Source organism: Eretmochelys imbricata, chromosome 8 (assembly GCF_965152235.1).
Source record: "Eretmochelys imbricata isolate rEreImb1 chromosome 8, rEreImb1.hap1, whole genome shotgun sequence".
NCBI lineage: Eukaryota > Metazoa > Chordata > Testudines > Cheloniidae > Eretmochelys > Eretmochelys imbricata.
Window position 1 is genome coordinate 57,155,739 of NC_135579.1, and position 20,890 is coordinate 57,176,628.

The window sequence follows — 20,890 nt, forward strand, 5'->3', positions numbered from 1 at the left end:
CTGTCTTCCTCATGGGGGAGCGGGACGGTGCTAGGGCTCAGAGAGAGCTGAGTCCTGAGTAATAAACTGAGGAACACCTAACCCGCATTATGGGGTATATGAAAGGAGCTCTGTAACCTTGGTGCCAGTTATGGGTTATATGGTAACCCTGTAACCCTGCAGTGGAACTAATTAAATGCCCGATGTAGGGAAGTATAGGTGATGGGCGAGTAGCTCTCCTCCCCGTGTTAATGTTTAATAAGTTGTAGCCTGCCCCCTAATTCCATGCTAGTGCCTATCCTCATTTTGCTGCTGTGTCCTCATCAAATTAATTAGTTTTTTTTTTTAAAAGAGGCTGTTTTTATTTCTGGAATTACTGATTGGGCTTCCAGCTAACACAACTGGTTCACCATTTTTCTTACATCTATCCCACTTGTACTGCAAAGATACTTATCCTGCAAGCCTATCTCACTCTTTGCTTGAAATAAAATTATCTAGTAAAAATGTGGATAACGATTGTTGTGCTATGATTGTCATTGCTGGGGCGATCCCCAAATGCTTCCTTTTTTCCATTGACTCAGTTTTAGGTTTTTCAAGTTCTTCTTTTTGATTTTTTTGGGGGGCTTTTATTGATGACAAAAATAAATGATTGTGTATCTCATGTAAGCCTTCAGGGAGTCCCACAGTACACTGAGGAGACTACTTTTGTTTGGGTTTTTAGAATCTCTGGCAGCTAAATATCATTCCACTGGTCCAGATTCCATTGTAGTTAGACAATGATCTTCTCCACTTTTAAATACTCTTGGAATCTTTCATTTGAATATTTTGCCTTGGAGCTAGTTTTGTTATTTCTGTTGATTTAGAAGTTGAATAAATGTAAAAAATACAATACTGAAAAAAATGTTACTTGTATGTAAGAACTCTATGAAATCTTCCTTCCATGGAAACACCTACTCGTTCTGTTGGCATCATGGGTCTCTGAATGTATTCTTTACATTATATGTAAATACTTAGTGCAATAATAATATATCAACGATTATTGCAATTCATTTGTCTAACTTTCCCAAAATTTGGCATGCAGCATAATTATGTATAATGATGTGCTTTTGTCACAGGCCTTCACAGGACCTTTGTAATGTCATGCCCCTGTATGAGGAACATTTCCTTTTACTAAAACTCTTTGCATAAGCACTGGAATTATAAGCTAAAACATGAAGAGCTGTGCCAAGTAACTTATTTCAAGCCTGTACTTATGAGGCTCAGTCACCAGGACAAACACAATACTTGTCTGAAAAATGTACTGGCAACTTATGTGAGGAATAAAAAAACCCTTGTAGTTATGCAGACAAACCTATGGGTAACTTTAACCTCATGCTTCAGGGTATAAATTAATTCCTTGCAGAGGCTGGGAAGAAATATTTTCCCTCCATATTCAACACTGTGCAACTGATTAGGTATTTTATGTGATTATTGAATTCCTCTGACTCATCAAGTATTGTCTACCGTTTCATGGGAAGGTACTGTAAAGTAGGTTTTCATAAAAGGTACCAGAGAGCTGTCTACAGATCACTGGTCTGATTACCTCCCCCTACACACATTGGCTTTTATATACCATTGACATCTGCCCCAACCCCGGCCATCCTTTCATTCTTAGCCCCAGCCCCTGTCCTCATCACTAGCTCTGCCCCAATTAAAACCTCCCTTTCAAACCTCAGACCTGCCCTTTTTTCTCCTCTTCCCTTTGCCTGCTTCATCTCCCAAAAATATCACTGGCATCCATGATTTTATCTCTCACTATTGCCAGCCTGTGGCACTCTGACGCCTGCCTTCCCGACCACAGAACTTCCTCCGCAGCTACTCTCGCTGCATCATTTTCTCTCACATAGTCCACCTAAGTCATCTTCCAAGAAATGGGGCACACCGGGCTTCTCCTCTACCATTCCCAGCTCATCCTTCCCACTACTCCTCCTTTGTCAGCAAGGTATCACTTTTTGTGATGGAAAGAACAAAGGAGAAAACAATATATATTAATAAGGCTTAGAGTTGCCATTTGAGATCAGAGTCCCATTGTGCTAGGTGCAGTGCATACACACAGTCCCTGCTCCAAAGAACTAAATTAAGACATAACACTTCCATGTTTTCCCCTGAACTCTTAGAAAATTCACTCTGAAACAAATTATTCATTATACAATCACATTAATATGCTGTGAGGAAAATAAAATCCTGCAATCTGATCTGATAAAAGTAGATACAACCCTTTTGATGACATTCACACCAGAAGCCTGAGTCAAGATCAAACCTACTCTGTATCTTTCCTGTTATTATCTTGGACATGTTTTTCATAGATGCCTGTGTCACATTTATTCATTTTCCTTCAATTTTCAAGTGTTTTCTCTTCCCAGACCTTGATGTCTTTAAACAAAAACAAGTTGGCACAGACCTGGGATAATCAGTCCTCTTTTTCTTTTGCAGTTTTCTTATAAACTTAAGACTGGATTCTGCCAGCTACACTCACACCGAATTGTACCTTATTTGTTTTCTGACATAATTTTTGTCAGTGGGGCTAACTGCAGAGTACGCTACAGCTCAACATGAATAAGGGTAGCATGATGTCCTTGGACGTCATGAAAGAAGCTGGACTTAGTGATTGAGCTTGAAGTCCTCACTTTTTATATAGGGTGGGCATTGGCAACTAGATGCAATTATAGTGTCATTTGTTATGTGGACCCTGTGAACTGGACTGAGTCCACAAAACGCATTTCACATAAATCCCCAAACAGTCATCAGATGACAAATTTTTACCTTCCGCTGACCTCAGCTGAATTTGAATTGGGAACCTAATGTTAAGAGGTGCATGGCTTGGCAACAGTATATTTGATATGCAAATGACTATAGTGTTAAATAAATAATTGATCAGAAGACTGTTTTTCTGTTATCAAAATTATCAAACTAACCTATGATCCTTCAAGACAATATTCAATGTGACTAATAAAATAGGATCTAGTTTATTAATACCAATAAAATAGCAAAGAATTGAACACTAGATGAAATTCAGTAAGGACTAATGCAAAGTACTCCACTTAGGAAGGAGCCACATGTTGCACACATACAAAATGGGAAATGACTGCCTAGGAAGGAGTACTGCGGAATGGGACTGGGGGGTCATAGTGGACCACAAGCTAAATATGAGTGAGCAATGTAGCACTATTGCAAAAAAAGAGAACATCATTCTGGGATGTGTTAGCAGGAGTGTTTTAAGCAAGACATGAGAAGTAATTCTTCCACTCTACTCTGTGCTGATTAGGCCTCAACTGAAGTATTGCGTCCAATTCTGGGTGCCACATTTCAGGAAAGATGTGGACAAATTGGAGAAAGTCCAGAGAAGAGCAACAAAAACGATTAAAGGTCTAGAAAACATTACCTATGAGAGAAAATTGAAAAATTTGGGTTTGTTTAGTCTGGAAAAGAGAAGACTGAGAGGGAACATGATAACAGTTTTCAAGTACATAAAAGGTTGTTTCAAGGAAGAGGAAGAAAAATTGTTCTTAACCTCTGAGGGTAGGACAAGAAGCAATGGGCTTAAATTGCAGCAAGGGAGGTTTAGGTTGGCCATTAGGAAAAACTTCCTAACTGCCAGGGTGATTAAGCACTAGAATAAATTGCCTAGGGAAGTTGTGGAATTTCCATCATTGGAGATTTTTAAGAGCAGGTTAGACAAACACCTGTCAGGGATGGTCTTAGATAATACTTGATCCTGCCAGGAGAGCGGAAGACTGGATTAGATGACCTCTCAAGGTCCCTTCCAGTCCTATGATTCTAAGATTAATCAGTTTGCTAAACTTAATTAATTTAATTTCAAATCTAAGCACATATCCCTTCATGTACTGTGTCACACAGGTGAATATAATTGAAATTGAATGATCATTCAAATACAGGAATTCACAGATTCGGTTTAGGTTGAGCTTAAAATTACTTTTCTCTAAAGTAGACTGTGCTGTAGTAACAACTTTAGATCATGGTTGTGTTATATCTACTGTTTCTTTTGGCAGCAGTCTCAAAAACAGAGGTTGTCTAAAATTTTGAGTCAGTGCTGTGCACTGAGGCAGGAATCTTGTGGGGAAAAATAGTATGTGATCATGTAATTAAAGTCTGAATCATAATGCATAATCACAGCAATGCTAAATTAAGGCTGCACAGGAAACCTTAATTCTGGCATTTCTTAACTTTTGAATGCTCAACTTTGCAACCTTAATTTATTTTTAACGGTCTCTCTCTCTTTGTGTAGTCTGTATAAAGCATCTTAGTGAGGTCTTAGTGAGAGTGAATGTCTTCAGCTATCCCTCGATGTGAGGATGATGTCTGCCAAGGGGGTTCGTTGGTGGGTTTTTAAGTGGCTGAGGAGCCCAATTTGTGCCCTACAGATTTTCCAACAGAAGTGACAGGTGTAATCTTGGAGACATAGTTGTTGGCTGGACTGTTGTGCCCTTTTTTTCCTCCTGTGTTGCTTCTCTGTCTCATGAGCACATTTGTTCTCCTCAAAGTGAGCTGTGGCCTGGTGTATGGTGTGGCACCACTGTGTTCTGTTCTGTGCTGAGTCCTGCCAGTGTGTTGGGTTGATGCCTCCCTTTTTAAGGTGTAATTTCAGTATGTCTTTGAAGCGCTTCCACTGCCCTCCCTGAGCTCTTCTCCCCTGACTTAACTGAGAGAAGAGTATTTGCGTTGGGAGGTGAATGTCAGGCATACGTACACAGTGGCCACCCTAGCAGAGTTGGTGTTTCATGACCTGCATTTCTATACTGCTGATATTGGCTGCAGCGAGAAGCTGATGTTAGTGCGTCAGTCTTCCCAGCAGATCCTGAGAATCCTCCTGAGGCAGTGCTGTTGGAACCACTCCAGCCGCTTGAGATGTCATCTATAGGTTACCCAGGTCTCACACCCATAGGGAAGGGTGGGGATGACAACTGCCTTGTAAACCAAGATCTTGATACTTATTTGCAGATCCCTACCGTTGAAGACTTGTTTGAGTAGTCTTCCAAAGGATGTGCTGGCATAGCAGATCCTGTATTCAATTTCTGTGTCAATGCTGCCTGTTTGGGAGAGGTGGCTGCCATGTTATGGAAAATGGTCCACATTTTCCAGGGGTTCTCCACTGATTATTTGTGGAATACAAACTGTAGTTTGTGCAGGTGAGGGCTGGTAGAGTACCTTGGTTTTCCCGATGTTAAGAGACAGACCAAGGCTGCGATAGGCATCTGCAAAAAGATGTAGGATACTTTGCAGGTTGGCCTCTGAGGGTGCAAGAATGATGCGGTCATCTGAATTCCAATTCTTGTGATCTTAGATTTTGTTTGGAGACATTTGATTGAGGAGTTCACCGTCCATATGATACTCAATCACGATTCCATCAGGGAGGCGGTCACAGATGAGAATCAGGATCACAGCACGGTAAATGGAGAAGAGTGTTCGAGCAGTAACACAGCCCTGCTTGACACTAGTGCGAATGATGAATGGTTCGGTCTCTGAGCTATTGCGCAGAATGATGGCAGTCATCCCATCATGGATTAATCTGGTGATGGAAATGAATTTCTGTGAACAGCCAAACCTACACAGCATCTCCCATAGGGCATTATGATTGATAGTCAAAGGCCTTGATTAGATTGATGAATGCCATGAACAGTTCCTGGTGTTGCTCTCTGCACTTCTCCTGAATCTGTCATGCCACAAAGATCATGTCAGTTGTGCCTTGGGATGGCCTGAAGCGACACTGTGATTCAAGGAGGAGTTCCTCTGCAAGGGGGAGAAAGCGGTTTAGTAGGATCTGGGCAAGGATCTTCCCTGCAATGAGAGGAGGGCAATACCTCTGTAGTTCCTGCACAAAGATTTGCCCCCTGTCTTGAATATTGTAACAATGTTGTTATTCTTAAAGTCAGGTGGAATATCCTATATTTTCAGCACATGCACTGCGAATGGTATTTTTAAGTTGATCCCAGTGCTCTTGAATATCAGTGATATTAACAAGCAAGTCAGAGAGTTTCTCAGACAGGTATTGCTGGAACATCTCGCAGCTGGCTTGGTCCTGACGTGCTTTGATGTTATACTGATTTCTCTTAGTCTTTGGGTGTGGCACAAACTGCAGATACATGACTGATCTTACTAATCGATGGTCTGTCCAACAGTGATCTATACCTCTCATGGCTTGTGTTATATGGACATCGGTGTAATCTCGAGCTCTGTCTGTAACATAGTCAAGGAGGTATGGGGGGAGGGATAGCTCAGTGATTTGAGTATTGGCCCGCTTAAACCCAGGACTGTGAGTTCAATCCTTGAGGTCCCATTTAGGGATCTGGGGCAAAAATTGGGGACTGGTCCTGCCTTGAGCAGGGGGTTGGACTAGATGACCTCCTGAGGTCCTTTCCAACCCTGATATTCTATGATTCTAGGTACCAGTGTTTGGACAGAAGATGTTTCCAGGTGGTCTTAAATTTGTTACTCTGCTTAAAGGTGGTATTTGTGATGAGCAGGTCATGCTCCACACATTTGCTGAGGAGAAGAATACCATTGAGGTTTACATTATCCACCCCTTCTTTGCCTATTTTGCTGCTCCAGAGTTGAGAGTCCCATCTGACTCTGGCATTGAAATCTCCCAGGAGGATAAGTTTGTCTACCTTAAGTGTGGCTGTGAGGACTTCATCAAGAGTGTTATGAAACTGTTCCTTGTCTTCCTCATCATTAAGTGGTGGGGTCTAGGCACTGATGGCTGTGGCATATTGGTTGTTGGTGAGCTTGAGTCACAGTCATGAGATGCTCGTTGATCCACATGGGAAGCTCCCGTGAATGCGTTTCTCTTCAGGTGGCTTTCCTTTCCAAAAGAAGGTGTAGCCTTCTCTTTTAAGTGGCCCTCATCAGCCCGGCGTGTCTCACTAAGCGCTGCAATGTCAATGTTGAGTCTTGCCCTTTCTTCTTTCTGGGCATTCACTGTGCTGAGAGTCCATAAGGGTGCGGACATTCCAGGTGGCAAAATTCATTGTCTTAAATCTCATGTTTCTGCCGCGGAGTTGAGTGATCCCACTGGATGCGGTCATCCAATTGCCAGAGTGTGAGACAGCCTGTATTTACAGCACCTTTTCTATCCCCCTCCCCATTCAGGGTGAGCAGAGGGGATCCTGAAAAGGCCTGCTCAGTCACAGTCGCTGCTCCTGAAATGTACTTCTGTCTCATTCAATCAGAAGATGACTGTCACGCGGCTGCTGCCTGCTTGTAGATTTGTGATTAAAAACTCCCAGAGATCACTGCTCCTGTCTTCACCGCCAGTTGTCCATCACCGCAGGGCTTTGTGCGGGTGTGAGCCCTTTGGCAGAAGTCTGCACGTGAAATCTTTTAATGTGGGGAAACCAGTGCACAGACAGGAGGAAAACCCTGACCCAGTGGCAAGGAGATTCGAGACAACCAGGGGTCTCCCTCCTGCTGCAGCCCTCATCCTCCTTCACAGCTGCAGAGTACTAAAAGGTCTTCCATATGCACCTGATCCACCATTGGGTCTTGTGAAGTTTGGACTGTGGTTAATCAGGAACTTTGCCTCAGACCTGCTCACCAAAGGGGACCCTACCATGTGTATGAAAGTTCCAGATGATGTAGGTCTTTAGCCCACACGAGCCTCTCCAGCACAACAAAGTTTTGGTCCATCAGAGAGGAAGAGTGGATGTATTGAGCATGTGAAAACAGCAGTTTTTCAAAGGCTTATATCAGCCAAATTTGAGTGGATTTTCATGGGGACAGCAAAATGAACATCCCTGGGATAAAGGTGACTTCCTTCCAACCTTCAAATTCCTGCTCCAAAGCTTGAGGGCGCTAGAGCTTTTCAAGGGAAAGGTTGCCACAAGTTTTGACCACGGGCGAAACTACATATTGTTTCCTAGCCTCGTTCTCGGAAATGACTGAACAGTTTTGGCAGATATTTTTTAAAACAAGTCAGCCTGGGACAGACACTCAGCTCTGTCTGTCCAAGTCTGGCCAAATTATAAATAATTGAAAACAGGGTCTTAGAATGGGAAGTGTAAGCCAACCTCAATAATAGACGGTGCTACCAGCTCCACCTTTAATATAGCTTTTCCTGTAGGCAAATGGGACGAGCTATACCAGTATAAGATACCTTTATACCATTACAACTTTGCCCATACTAAGGTTGATACTGGTATGGCTGTACTGGTAAAAAATTACACCCTGAATCAACTTAGTAACTCCAGTATAACTTTCAAATGTAGACCAAGCTTTTGACTGAATTGTTATGGAGAGATTTTCAAAGGCATAAAAGACAGGTGCCTGGCTTTCATTGAAAGTCAGTGGGAGATGGGTGCCTGTGCCTGTGAAAATCTTCTCTTAAGTCTCAAACTTACAGCAGCTTCCTGGTTCCAGTTTCCTCACTTTAGTACAGTCTTTTTTGCTGACCCATGTTAACTCTTGGGTTGTTGGCTGTTGTCTCAGGAGGCCGCAAGTTCCCTGTTTTATAGCTCCTAAACTTCCTTTTGCTTACAGTTATTGAATATCCTTTATTTTATGCTCTTCCTGAGGAGCTTTGAAATTCTCAAAATTTCCTTAATAACTAATTTAGTGAGGCTTAATTTAAAAAGATAGTGGAGTGTTTTACTGCTCCTTTTTGGTAGGACCCAAGGGAAAAATAAACAGACTTGTAGACAGAAACACTGGGCCACATGTGTTGCTGACATAGGTGGGTGCTACTTCAGTTAAATTCTGCCCATTTGTGTGACAGTGACAAATTTGACTGACCTGAATGAAAAAATGATTTGAATGATCTTTCTACTACAGTTAATTTAGTCCATATTAAAATAAGGATATGAAAAGATGTATTTGTGCATTGGGGGTCTTAGAATTAAACCAAGTATGAATAGCTATTTCCTTTTAGTTATAGAGAGGGATCATTCTTTCCTCTCTCCTAGGGATTGAGCTGCCTCAGCATTAAAAATATGAATGAAATTACATTAACCCCTGTCTTTCTGATTCAGATGGCCTTAATTTTTCACACAATGCATTGCAGAACTTGTTGCAACAAGTTATTGAGTTTAACAAGTATAAAGAGGGGATTTAACTTTTGTATAAACAACAAAAATGTCCAAAATTCTTACAGTAAGTATTAAAGTATGTACCAAGAGTTTTGGAAGGGATATAAACTCTTATTCTTCAGGGCTTTTGGCAATCTCTAACTATGGCAATTCCTAAATTAATATTACAAGTGGCTTCTTTTTGTTTGGCTCAGTGCTCGTGTATAAAGAATATTTTGGGGGGGGGGGGGGTGCGGGGAAGAGGGAGGGTTGTATGGCCTCAGTTGGCGTCCTATTGACTCGAGTAGAGCTCTGCACTAATTGCAATGAAAACAGGTGCTGCTAGTTCATAGTTAAAATGGAAATCTAGAAAGGAGCAATATTGTGCCAGCCAAGGTAGCTGCTGAATAGCTGCAGTAATCCATTAATTTTTGGTTATTAGATGTGGTTATATAAGACCTTGGGAATGTGTGATTTGAGCTGAAGTTTGCCAAAAGCAAAGGTGGTGGTAGAGACATTAAAATGGCCTGATGGGAACCACTTATTACCTCCAAAAAGTTGCAGAATTCTTTGTACTGCAAGCATCCAATTGTCCTGCTGGCTACCTCCTAAACTAGCTCTTCAGCTCCGCCCCACGGCCTGCCTTTTCTGCCCCTGCCTCCCCAGGAGGCACGATGCTTCACAGAGCACTCAGAACCACTGGGGGAGTATGCATGCTTCACCATCTCTTTGAATGGCCAACTTTGCTCTGCCCTTTTTGGGGCAACTTGTACCTTTTAGTGTGCATTCAGGACACAGCCCTGGCATTTCCCCTTGTGCAGAGGAAAGGCCTGCATATGTCCTTTTCCCACACACTCCTGTGCACCTGCCTAAGGCAAAAACTGGCTTCTAACAAGGAACCAAATGTACACACAGTAGCTACCGAGAATTTGCATGAGAACATTAAGAAAACTGTTAGCTAAATGATTGAACTGTATCTTAAATAATATTTATAGCTAGTATATGTATATGAACGTACATAACTGATGCTTCTAATTGTACTGTACTGTTTCATTAATTTGTAAGGCTGCAAGAACATGAGAAACACTTTGATACATGACATGCTGGATAATTGCAGCTGAGCAAAGCATTCACTTGCATTAGGGTGGGTGGAATCACATGAGAAACATGGCTAATCAAGGTTATACTGGGTTGAAATGTTTATATCCTCAGCTTATCTCAAAATTCAGGTCTTCATTAAAAGTCTGAAGTTTGGGAACCCTTTTCAACCTAGGTGGTTACTCTGCTATATTAGAAAGTATATTTTAGAAGGAAAACGTTATTTTTAACCACGGGTCATTGTTCATTATGCAGTGATGAAAGGAGCTGTGGTATTACAGTCCACTTTGGAACTACGTTGAAGTCTGTCCATTGTGAAATTGGATCCGTAAAGAACAAGATCTTTGATTGTGATACCTGCATATAAGATCTGAACCTAAAATGTCCTGTATAGATCCATTTCAACACATTACAGTGAGTACATTTGACTTTCCTATGCATGTTGTATTGTGCATCATCTGTTGCAACCAGTTACTATCAATAACCGTATAGTGTTAGTATCATCATCTCAATATAAATTTGGGTGAATTAAGAATAGATTTAGGAGAATTTTATTTAAAATAAATTTGATAGATATTATTGATGTTTTTGTAAAATTTTCAAAAGTTCCCAAGGGTATGTCTACACTGCAGCTGGAGGTGAGCCTCACAGCCTGGGTAGACAGACTAGCACTAGCTTGGCTTAAACTAGCATGCTAAATAGAGCATCATGGACGTGACACCAGTGAAGGCTCGGGCTAGCTACCTGAGCTCAGGTGGCTAGCTGGAGCCTCTGCACCTAACTCACCTTTGAAAATAGAACTTATGCTCCTACGTCACACAGGCACTTTTCAAATATTACCCTTAGACACTAATTGTAAATTATCATAATTTCAATGATTTTTGGAGTCAAGACTCACAAACAGTTCAGTCATATGGTGCTTTGATAATTTGATAGTTATATTTCCTCCTATTAATATTCTCATGAATTGATTGTCAGATAGAATTGAGAGCAGAAGAGTTCACCAATTTTCTACAGATGCAACACCAAATGTGTTTAACTTTCTCTTAAAAGTGATTTTTCTCGCAATCTTGACGGGCATGATAAATTGAAAATAATTTAACCTGAACTAAAGACTGCTGAAGTCAAGGGAAGGCCATTACTGAATCCTCCAATTTCACCAACAAACTTAGTCTATAAATAACTAAAACTTTGCACATTGAACAATGGAATCACAAATCCCATCTCAACTGGAATCAGTAACGAGCAGGATGTGTTCGTAAAATCACATATTGTTTGTAACTCTGTTTGGGAAACCTATTACAGCAGGAAAAGCAGTGTGTGTTCAGAGGTAGTTACTAATATACTTGTCATAATGTTGAACTTCTGAGTTTCTAAAATACAGTACATGTTTCCTTGAAATGATCTCTTATCAACTATGTGGTTTCTCCCCCTATAGTCACATCCTTTAAATGAGTCTGCAGCCAACGGATGTCAAGCACATGTTTTATTCGCGCTGAAGCTTTGTGAAGGCTGTTATGATGCCAGTCTCAGGTTGGCAGGCCGCATTATTTAATAGAGTTAAAATGGCCTGCCAACTCTGAAGTTCGCTGTTTGTAATCGGATGGCTAGTATGTATGTGTATCGCTTCCCTCTCCTGGATGGAATGTTACACCAGCTAAAATATCTGTGATGCAGCTGTTTGAGATATTCGCAACAAAACAAAACGTGCCCAATTTAAAGTATCTGAGTAACTCCTTGAGGTCAGTGGGATTACTCATGTGCTTAAAATTAAGCACATGCTTTAGAACTTCATTGAATCAGGGCATTAGATTATATTTTATTTAGCTGCTCAGAGAAGTTTGGTAGGACTGCTGTAATGGGACAGAAATATAATGGGAAAGTGCAGTTTTTAAAACAAAATGTAGTTAAACTCCTCCTCTCCTGTTGAAGCATAGTTCATTGTCAATAAAAGAGTTAATAAGAGTTAAAATGAGACATCATTTTCATGAATTTTTGATTGAAATATGAAATTTCACAGAAAAGTTTAATCAAAATCCTGAACTTTGGGAGTAATCTTTTCCTAGTTTTTAAATGTTGTCCCTTTTCTTTTTCATGAAAGCCCCACATAAATAGAAGGGGAAATTGACTGAGTTGAGTTATTGAGTTTACAGGAAGACAGTGACACTCATTGCACTGTTAGAAGCACAGAAATTAGAGACATCATTTTCCTCCCTAAAAAAAGAAAAGGAGGACTTGTGTTACCTTAGAGACTAACAAATTTATTTGAGCATAAGCTTTCGTGAGCTACAGCTCACTTCATCGGATGAGTGTGGAGGGGAAAACCTTTTGTAGTGATAATCAAGGTGGGCCATTTCCAGCAGTTGACAAGAATGTCTGAGGAACAGCGGGGGGCGGGGGGGGGGGGATAAACATGGGGAAATAATTTTACTTTGTGTAATGACCCATCCACTCCCAGTCAACTGCTGGAAATAGCCCACCTTGATTCCCCCCACTCTCCTGCTGGTAATAGCTCACCTTATCTGATCACTCTCCTTACAGTGTGTATGGTAACACTCATTGTTTCATGTTCTCTGTGTGTATATAAATCTCTCCACTGTATTTTCCACTGAATGCATCCGATGAAGTGAGCTGTAGCTCACGAAAGCTTACGCTCAAATAAATTTGTTAGTTTCTAAGGTGCCACAAGTCCTCTTTTTCTTTTTGCGGATACAGACTAGCATGGCTGCTACTCTGAAACCTGTCATTTTTCTCCCTGTAACTTTCTCCAGTTATATTGATGTTTAGGTGTTGATTGAAAGAATAATAGGTAAAATATATACAGCCTCGAGTGTGGATTTTTTTACAGTGTCCCTTTGAAAGAAGGAAATATACTTTATTAAAGTTGTTTAAACAAAACAATCCCTTTCCTCCCTAGCCCAATTATCTGCTTAAATTTCCTATTTGGTACCAAGGAAGTAAAAATGTTGTTATACAATAGAATGCTTTGATGTATGTTTTGTGCATGGTTACATCTTGTCTTCAGATTAAATTATGTGACTCAGCATCCCCATGAGTGAATGGTATTAGGCACCTTTAAAAACAATATGAAACTTTTGAATTTCTCATCAGGCACAGAAGATTCTTACTCAAAACCAGTTCACTTTACAGAACAGGTTGAGTGAAACTTGAGCGCGCTGTTCTGATTCCCAGGATAATGGTAGTAAAGTGCAATGTAATCAAACTCATTTTTTTTTTAAAGGGAATAGTGAATAATTGTCGCTTACTTGCCTCATATGTAAGAGAGAGAAAGTAAGTTAACTAAAGAGTTTTTATTGAGGATAGGAAGACATTAAAACAAGAGACAGAAAGGATAAGCTAAGAGTTGTAAGAAAGGGATAGGAGTGTGTGTGTGTGGAGAATGAGGTGCCAAGAGATGGCTGTGAGTGTACTCATGACAATTTTACACTTGTATGTACACAGTGTTAGCCGCACAAAAGTCTCTGTTACTCACACACTCAAGGGCACCCACCTTTACCCAGTTCCTAGGGCACAAGGTGTAACCCTCTTAATTTAGGCACCCTCACCCTTACCCAGTTCCTAGGGCTTCAGGTGAAAAGCACCTAATGTTACCCCGCCATGGGCTCCGGGCTCTACTCCTCTGTGGGCTCCAGGCTCTACTCCTCCATTGGCTCTGGGCAAACATCCTTTCCCTGTTGACTGAGAGCAGACACCCTTTCCCTGAGCTTAATCAGGGCTTAATCTTTTGTGGGTTTATGGGGTCTTTTACCAGTGAAAGAGCCTTACACAGTAATATACTACACAACCTCTATTTATTAGCAATCACCAAAACCAGAATTCACACGCTACACATACAGTGCTCACCACTCCCGATAAGACAGATGAACTTATCTTGATGGCCAATCAGGATCAGGTCCATCTGGGGGACTCCAGTTTCTGCACGGTGTCATTGGCAGAGTGTTGAGGTCTGGCAGCTTTGATCTTTGGGGCTGTGTCCTGGAGTTGGTTCCCAAATAAATTCCTTTTGGACCCTAGTTTATATAGTGAAATTTGAGCCCTGTTTAGCTGTACCTTAACCAATCATTATACTAAAGTGTTTCTAACCAATCCTAACATAGTGTAACAAAAATTCTCTAACTAATCCTGCCCCACCATGTTAATTAATTTATACCTATCAAAATTAATTATGTAACAGACAGAAACAAGTAAATAACCAGACAGAGACCATACAGCTAAACAATGGGAAGTGGGGACCATAATGACAAAACAATAAAGAAATGAGGATTTCATAACCACAACTATTGATAAATGATTTCTTGATGGGTAGAATGCTATCAAACTAAGTTTTCTTTAGCCACCTTAAGATCTGTATCTTTATCTGGTGATAGTTGGTGCCATTAGGACGGGGTCTCCTTCTTAACAACCTGATATTACATTGTTTAAATGTAATTTAGATAGAATGTGAGGATATGACTTCCTGCTTTTAGTTTATGATTGTTGTCTCTTCAAATATGGCTGCTATTGCTTAGCCAAAGAACAAGGTCTCAGACCTTACAACAGAGTGGACTGAGCCATCAGAAGGAGAATATTCCTGGCAGAAATTCCTGTGACTCATATAATCCATCCAGGTGGCCTGTATAATTGAGTGATTTCCTCCCTGCTTTTCCACTGGAGAGGTTCAGTTAGCTTTGCAGGAGAAAGAGGAATTGAGGTAAAATTGTCAAAAACCCCTAAGTAATTTAGGAGACTAAGTCCCATCTTCCAAAATGTCACTTTTGAACATGGGAATTAGGCTCCTAAATTACTTAATGGCTTTTGATAAGTTTATCCTCAGTGTCTAAGGCCCAGGTTTTTAGAGGTATTTAGAAGTTCCTTTGCTTGCTATTGCAAGGCCTAAATGACTTATATAGTTAAGTTCCATTTTCAGAAATGACTTAAGCACGTTGGAGACTCAGTCCCATTGACTTTCAATGTCCATCCTTCCTCTCTGCTTCTGGGTATTTGGTTCTCTAGAGTAATGGCCTCCAAAAAGACAAATGTCTCTAGCGGTGGAAATCTGTGGGTGGGTTTATGTATTGTGGGCTGCTGCTTTTAATTATAACCCTATCTATAAAAGAGCATCCATAAAGAAACACCACATTATAAAACAGATGTTGTTCAGCAGACCTGAGTCACTGTGGAAGTAGAATATACTAATTAACTGGGTTGTAAAGGTTTAATAAAGCAAACAAAAACTGAGAGGCAGCAATGAAAGAAGATTTCCCTGCCCTTCCCCAACTATCTTGTAAAACTGCTCGATAAGCTGTAAATGTCAAAATGACAATGGGAAGTTACATTTTTCTTTTTCTTTTAAGCCTTGGCACCTGGGAGGCAAAAAGCACTGGGCATGCTAAAACTTCTAGGGTATGTCTTCACTACAGAGTTAGCGTAAGCTTTTATGTGGGTGTTTCCCCAACCCTCTTTGCTCCCCCTCCCACACCCTGTTATCTGAGTTTGGCGTTATTTTCAATCTGGGCTCACTGGCACAGTCTGAGGTATGGGTTAGAACTTGGGTTCTGCTTTCACTTGGGCTGGTAACCTCACTTTGCAGTGAGGGCATTGGTTAAATCTTTCAAGTGCTGGTGGTCCTTCAATGCCCTCCCACGCTTCCCTGTGTGCCCAGAAGGACAGACAAGTTTTTCCACAATCCATTGTCAAGAAATCATAGGGCAGCTCAGCTTATGGCAGCACAGAGAACTATGGGTTATGCCTCAGAAGTCCTAGTGAGACCCATGAAGGAGTGCAGCACTGGAGAGAACACAGTAATTTGGGGATGGCTTTGTGATGTGGCTTCTCGCACCCAGGCTAGGCTAACTTGGCTGATGAAACCTGGGTGCTGATCCCCTGGACTAACTCTGTCGTGAAGACCTATTCCTGGAGTCACTCTGAATGTGCTCTCATTTTGTTTTGTCATTGTGGTCTGGCTTCATACTGCTGACTGCTAGGAGGAGCATGTGTTGCCCACTGAGGCTACTGAGTTTTTGTCTGTTCTCCCTGACTCACAGTTACCGAGTTGTTCGCTAGTCAGATTTGCCATCTGAGAGTCACTGTCTTGAGAAACCAATGCAGAGAATTAATGATAGCGCTTACAGGGACTGTCATTTATCATAGGTTTGTATAGTACCTAGCACAATGGGGCCCAGCTTTATTGTGGTCTTTAAACACTACTTCCATATACATGTAAAATAATTAACGCAGTATACAGTGTTTCATCAGTAGCTCTCAGTGCACCTCACAAAGGTGGCTATGTATCATTATTCCTGTTTTACAGATGGAAAGCTAAGTCACAGGCATATGTAAGTGATTTAGATGAGGTCACACCGGAGTCTGTGACAGAGCCAGGAACAGAACTTAGGTCTCTCAACTCCCAGACTTGTGCTTTGTTGCCCATATATGTATCAGCTATAAATTATTTAGGTCGGGGCCATGCATTCTATGTTCTCTACATTGTCATACACAGTGATGATGCTCCTAAAATATGGAACAGGCTTTCAGCGCCACAGTATAACAGGGATGGGCAAATTGGAGGGCTAGATGGATGAAATAAGAACAGACCTGAACCAGATTTTGAGGTTCAGCAAAATTCAGTTAAGCCTGTCGCTTTTTTCCTCCTATTTTCATGTCTCTAGACTTCCTGATTCCATTCAGACACTATGGCATTGGGAGTGCTGACATACCATGAGAGAGGTTTCTCTTGAAATGCTCAGGGTCTGATAGAAAACAGGAAGTCCCTGAGACTGCATGAGATTCTAACTTCTGGGAGCATAGCTGATTTGGTGAACTTTTGTGTTCACTCTTCACTGTTACTCTACTAGGGTCTCTTTACACTCTGAATTTTGATACATGCTGGACATATACACTCTGTATGCATAACTATACGCATACAGTATATGCACAATATACATATATATTCAGCAACATTATTTAGGTATAATTGTATCATTTTTATTGTTGAAAGGGCGTTACAAGCACAAACTGAAATAAAATATCTTGCAAAATAGCTTTTCTCTTCTTGGTAAGCTGTCACTGACTAATTAAATGCCTCATAGCAGGTACCAAGCTTGGAGAGGAGGAGTGTTATACACTGAAACTAAAATAAAAAAAAAAAGCGTGTGAGGGAAAACATGTTGTGTAGGAGTGGCTGAGGGAACATCAGGCTACGTGTAATGCATTGTCTGAACTTTCAGTAAAGCTACAAGACATTAAAGGGTGCATTTCTCTTACATTTTGAATAGGGGATTTTCCTTTTTGTTGCTCCTTGGCAAATGAAAGCTATTTTGACAATTTATTTATGTTTTTGGAGTTTTATTTCCTGTTTAACCACATGCCATTTGATTTCCAGGTGGAACACCAGTATTCACACAAATTAACTGTGACAGTATTGAAAGCCACAAATGTTACAAAAGGGGCTTTCGGTGATATGCGTGAGTATTACTGTTATTGATTCACCAATCTTCATTTCTCACCTATTCAGTTGTTTCTTCTCACAATGTGGGAGCATTCTAAGCTTGTCATGTATTAGCAGTACATGACATTGGTACTTTCTCTCTAGTTTTGCTAATGCCAAGGAATTGCTGTTTAAACATATTTACTTTGTCATTGTTCACTCATATTAGTTCACATGGCACTTTTGCCTCTTCTCCCACATTTGACCCCAAAAAAGATGAATGAGTGAGTTGTATGCTGCTAGCAGCACCTAGAATAAGTCAGTGGCTGAGCTGGAAGTGAGTTCTCAGTGTAAGGAAACTGGGGGTTGTCATGTCTTCAAAAGGTTGCGGTTTGGTGAAAGACTAAAAAAAAAAAAAAAGAGAGAGGGAGAGAAACCCAAAGCCCTGCTGATTCAGCACAGAGCCATAAAGCAACTTGCACTATGAAGAATTATATATGGCAACAGCGTTACTGCTACTTACTCTGTGCCTGTGTTTCTACAGACACAGTTGCAGAACAGGAAGCCGCTAGGAAGGATGACCCATGAAAAACATCAGCAGTTTTAAGAAAGTATCTGCTTATTCCAAAAAGGGTGTCAGCTTCTCATTTTTTTGCTTCTTTGGATATGACTGTGCTATTATCAGGTCATGTCTCCCTTACTTGCTGTCCCCTGAAGTTCATCACAGAGGTCACTGCTTGGGCTGATACTGCAGCCTTCAGTCCACCTGAATGACGGTGGCCCCTGGGTTGCTCCTTTGCAGGGTTTTTTTGTTAAAGCAGTTGTCCCTTCCCCCGCACACTCCAGTAAACCCCCCTCATGTTACATTGGAGCTAGTGCAGGGCTTCTCTGCAGCCTATCTCCTTGTGCAGTGGAACCTTGGCAGTTCCTTTGCATTTGGAGTCCTCCTGACAGTGTTTTACGCATGTTGTTACAAGTGACACTTAAGATCACAATAACTGAAAGGAATTAGAGAATAAATATCTGCCACCACTTCTTATTTACTTTTACTTTTTTCTCCAAACCCTTCCCCCACAAGTCAGCATTTTGTTTCACTGTTTTCCCTGTATATTATGCAGTCAGTCTCTCCAGTATGTGTGGGTCTTTCACACTGAAACAAGGGACATTTGCAAAACATAGGAAAAAGTGATTGATAAACCACTCAGGTTTACCACAACTTATTAATATTTTTTATTTGTTTTTTATTTGTTCTGTGGTAGCTCCTAGCAGCACCACATGAGGATTTGGGCCCCTGATGCTCGGCCCCGAACACATCTTATTTTTTGAAAATGACTACATTTCAGCTTGATTGGGCCCCTTAAATTGGCTGACCTTGTCTGGCCTTGCATTCCACTCAACAGTATTTCTCTGTTTGGATGTTTGTCTCTAATGCAAAACTTTTGAATGCTCCATCTGATCAATCCCCAATTTTCAGGGAATGTGCTAAGCAACAGTGAGCAGAATTACATTGATGTTGGTGAAAAAAGGGGGAAACACTTGGGACACCTGACATCTGGCTAGCAGACCACGCATCTTCAGCCACCTCTGGAATTTTCTGTAGATGAAAGGACAGGATGATAGAAGCCATTAAGAGATTCCAGTATAAGACCACCTTCCATCTCCCCTGTGGCAATTCTGCCAATACTGTTTAAAACTGCTGACATCCTGAAATAGAAAAAAAAGAGCAAAGAAATAAGAGAACAAGAATGGTAGTGTGGGGATGGGGAATGATGGGGGTGCACCCTGAGTCTCTGGTATGGAGGGGAGAATGCGGGACCCAGACAAAGGGGGGAATAGAAGGGTTCACAAAGTCCTGGACTTCGAGAGGGGAATGGGTGACCCCTGGCATGGGAAGGAAGAGGGAATGGGAGGGCATATAGATTCCCTGGTATGGGTGGAATGGGGGGCACACAAAGACAGAAATAAAGGTAAAGGTGGTGGAGTAGCATTGTATATCAATGATGAGGTAGAATGTAAAGAAATAAGAAGCGATGGAATGGATAAGACAGAGTCCGTCTGGGCAAAAATCACACTGGGGAAGAAAACTACTAGAGCCTCCCCTGTAATAGTGCTTGGGGTGTGCTATAGACCCCTGGGATCTAATTTGGATATGGATAAGAGCCTTCTTTCATGTTTTTAATGAAGTAAATACTAATGGAAACTGTGTGATCATGGGAGACTTTAACTTCCCAGATATAGATTGGAGGATGAGTGCTAGTAATAATAATAGGGCTCAGATTTTCCTAGATGCGATAGCTGATGGATTCCTTCATCAAGTAGTTGCTGAACCGACTAGGGGGGATGCCATTTTAGATTTGGTTTTGGTGAGTAGTGAGGACCTCATAGAAGAAGTGGTTGTAGGGGACAATCTTGGTTCTTGTGATCATGAGCTAATTCAGTTCAAACTGAACGGAAGGAAAAACAAAAATAAATCTGTGACTAGGGTTTTTGATTTCAAAAGGGGTGACTTTCAAAAATTAAGGAAATTAGTTAGGGAAGTGGATTGGACTGAAGAACTTATGGATCTAAAGGCAGAGGAGGCCTGGGATTACTTTAAGTCAAAGCTGCAGAAGCTATCGGAAGCCTGCATCCCAAGAAAGGGGAAAAAATTCATAGGCAGGAGTTGTAGACCAAGCTGGATGAACAAGCATCTCAGAGGGAAAGGAGTACTTGTGGCACCTTAGAGACTAACCAGTTTATTTGAGCATAAGCTTTCGTGAGCTACAGCTCACTTCATCGGAAGCTTATGCTCAAATAAATTGGTTAGTCTCTAAGGTGCCACAAGTACTCCTTTTCTTTTTGCGAATACAGACTAACACGGCTGTTACTCTGAAACATCTCAGAGGGGTGATTAAGAAAAAGCAAAAAGCATACAGGTAGTGGAAGATTGGAGGGATCAGCAAGGAAAGCTACCTTATTGAGGTCAGAACACAAAGGGATAAAGTGAGACAGGCTAAAAGTCAAGTAGAGTTGGACCTTGCAAAGGGAATTAAAACCAATAGTAAAAGGTTCTATAGCCATATAAATAAGAAGAAAACAAAGAAAGAAGAAATGGGACCACTAAACACTGAGGATGGAGTGGAGGTTAAGGATAATCTAGGCATGGCCCAATATCTAAACAAGTACTTTGCCTCAGTCTTTAATAAGGCTAATGAGGATCTTGGGGATAATGGTAGCATGACAAATGGGAATGAGGATATGGAGGTAGATATTACCATATCTGAGATAGAAGCGAAACTTGAACAGTTTAATGGGACTACATTGGGGGGCCCAGATAATCTCCATCCAAGAA

At 41.1% G+C, this 20,890-nt stretch overlaps 1 protein-coding gene across 1 annotated transcript in view; it reads left to right on the top strand.

Annotated features, from left to right (window-relative positions):
* Positions 1 to 20,890, top strand: part of PLA2G4A (phospholipase A2 group IVA) — a 134,414-nt gene that overhangs the window by 17,371 nt on the left and 96,153 nt on the right. Inside the window, exons 2-3 of the mRNA XM_077825030.1 lie at positions 10,389 to 10,547; positions 17,515 to 17,596. Of these exons, the coding sequence (XP_077681156.1) occupies positions 10,515 to 10,547; positions 17,515 to 17,596 (115 nt within the window). The 5' untranslated portion in view covers positions 10,389 to 10,514. The remainder of the gene's footprint in view (positions 1 to 10,388; positions 10,548 to 17,514; positions 17,597 to 20,890) is intronic.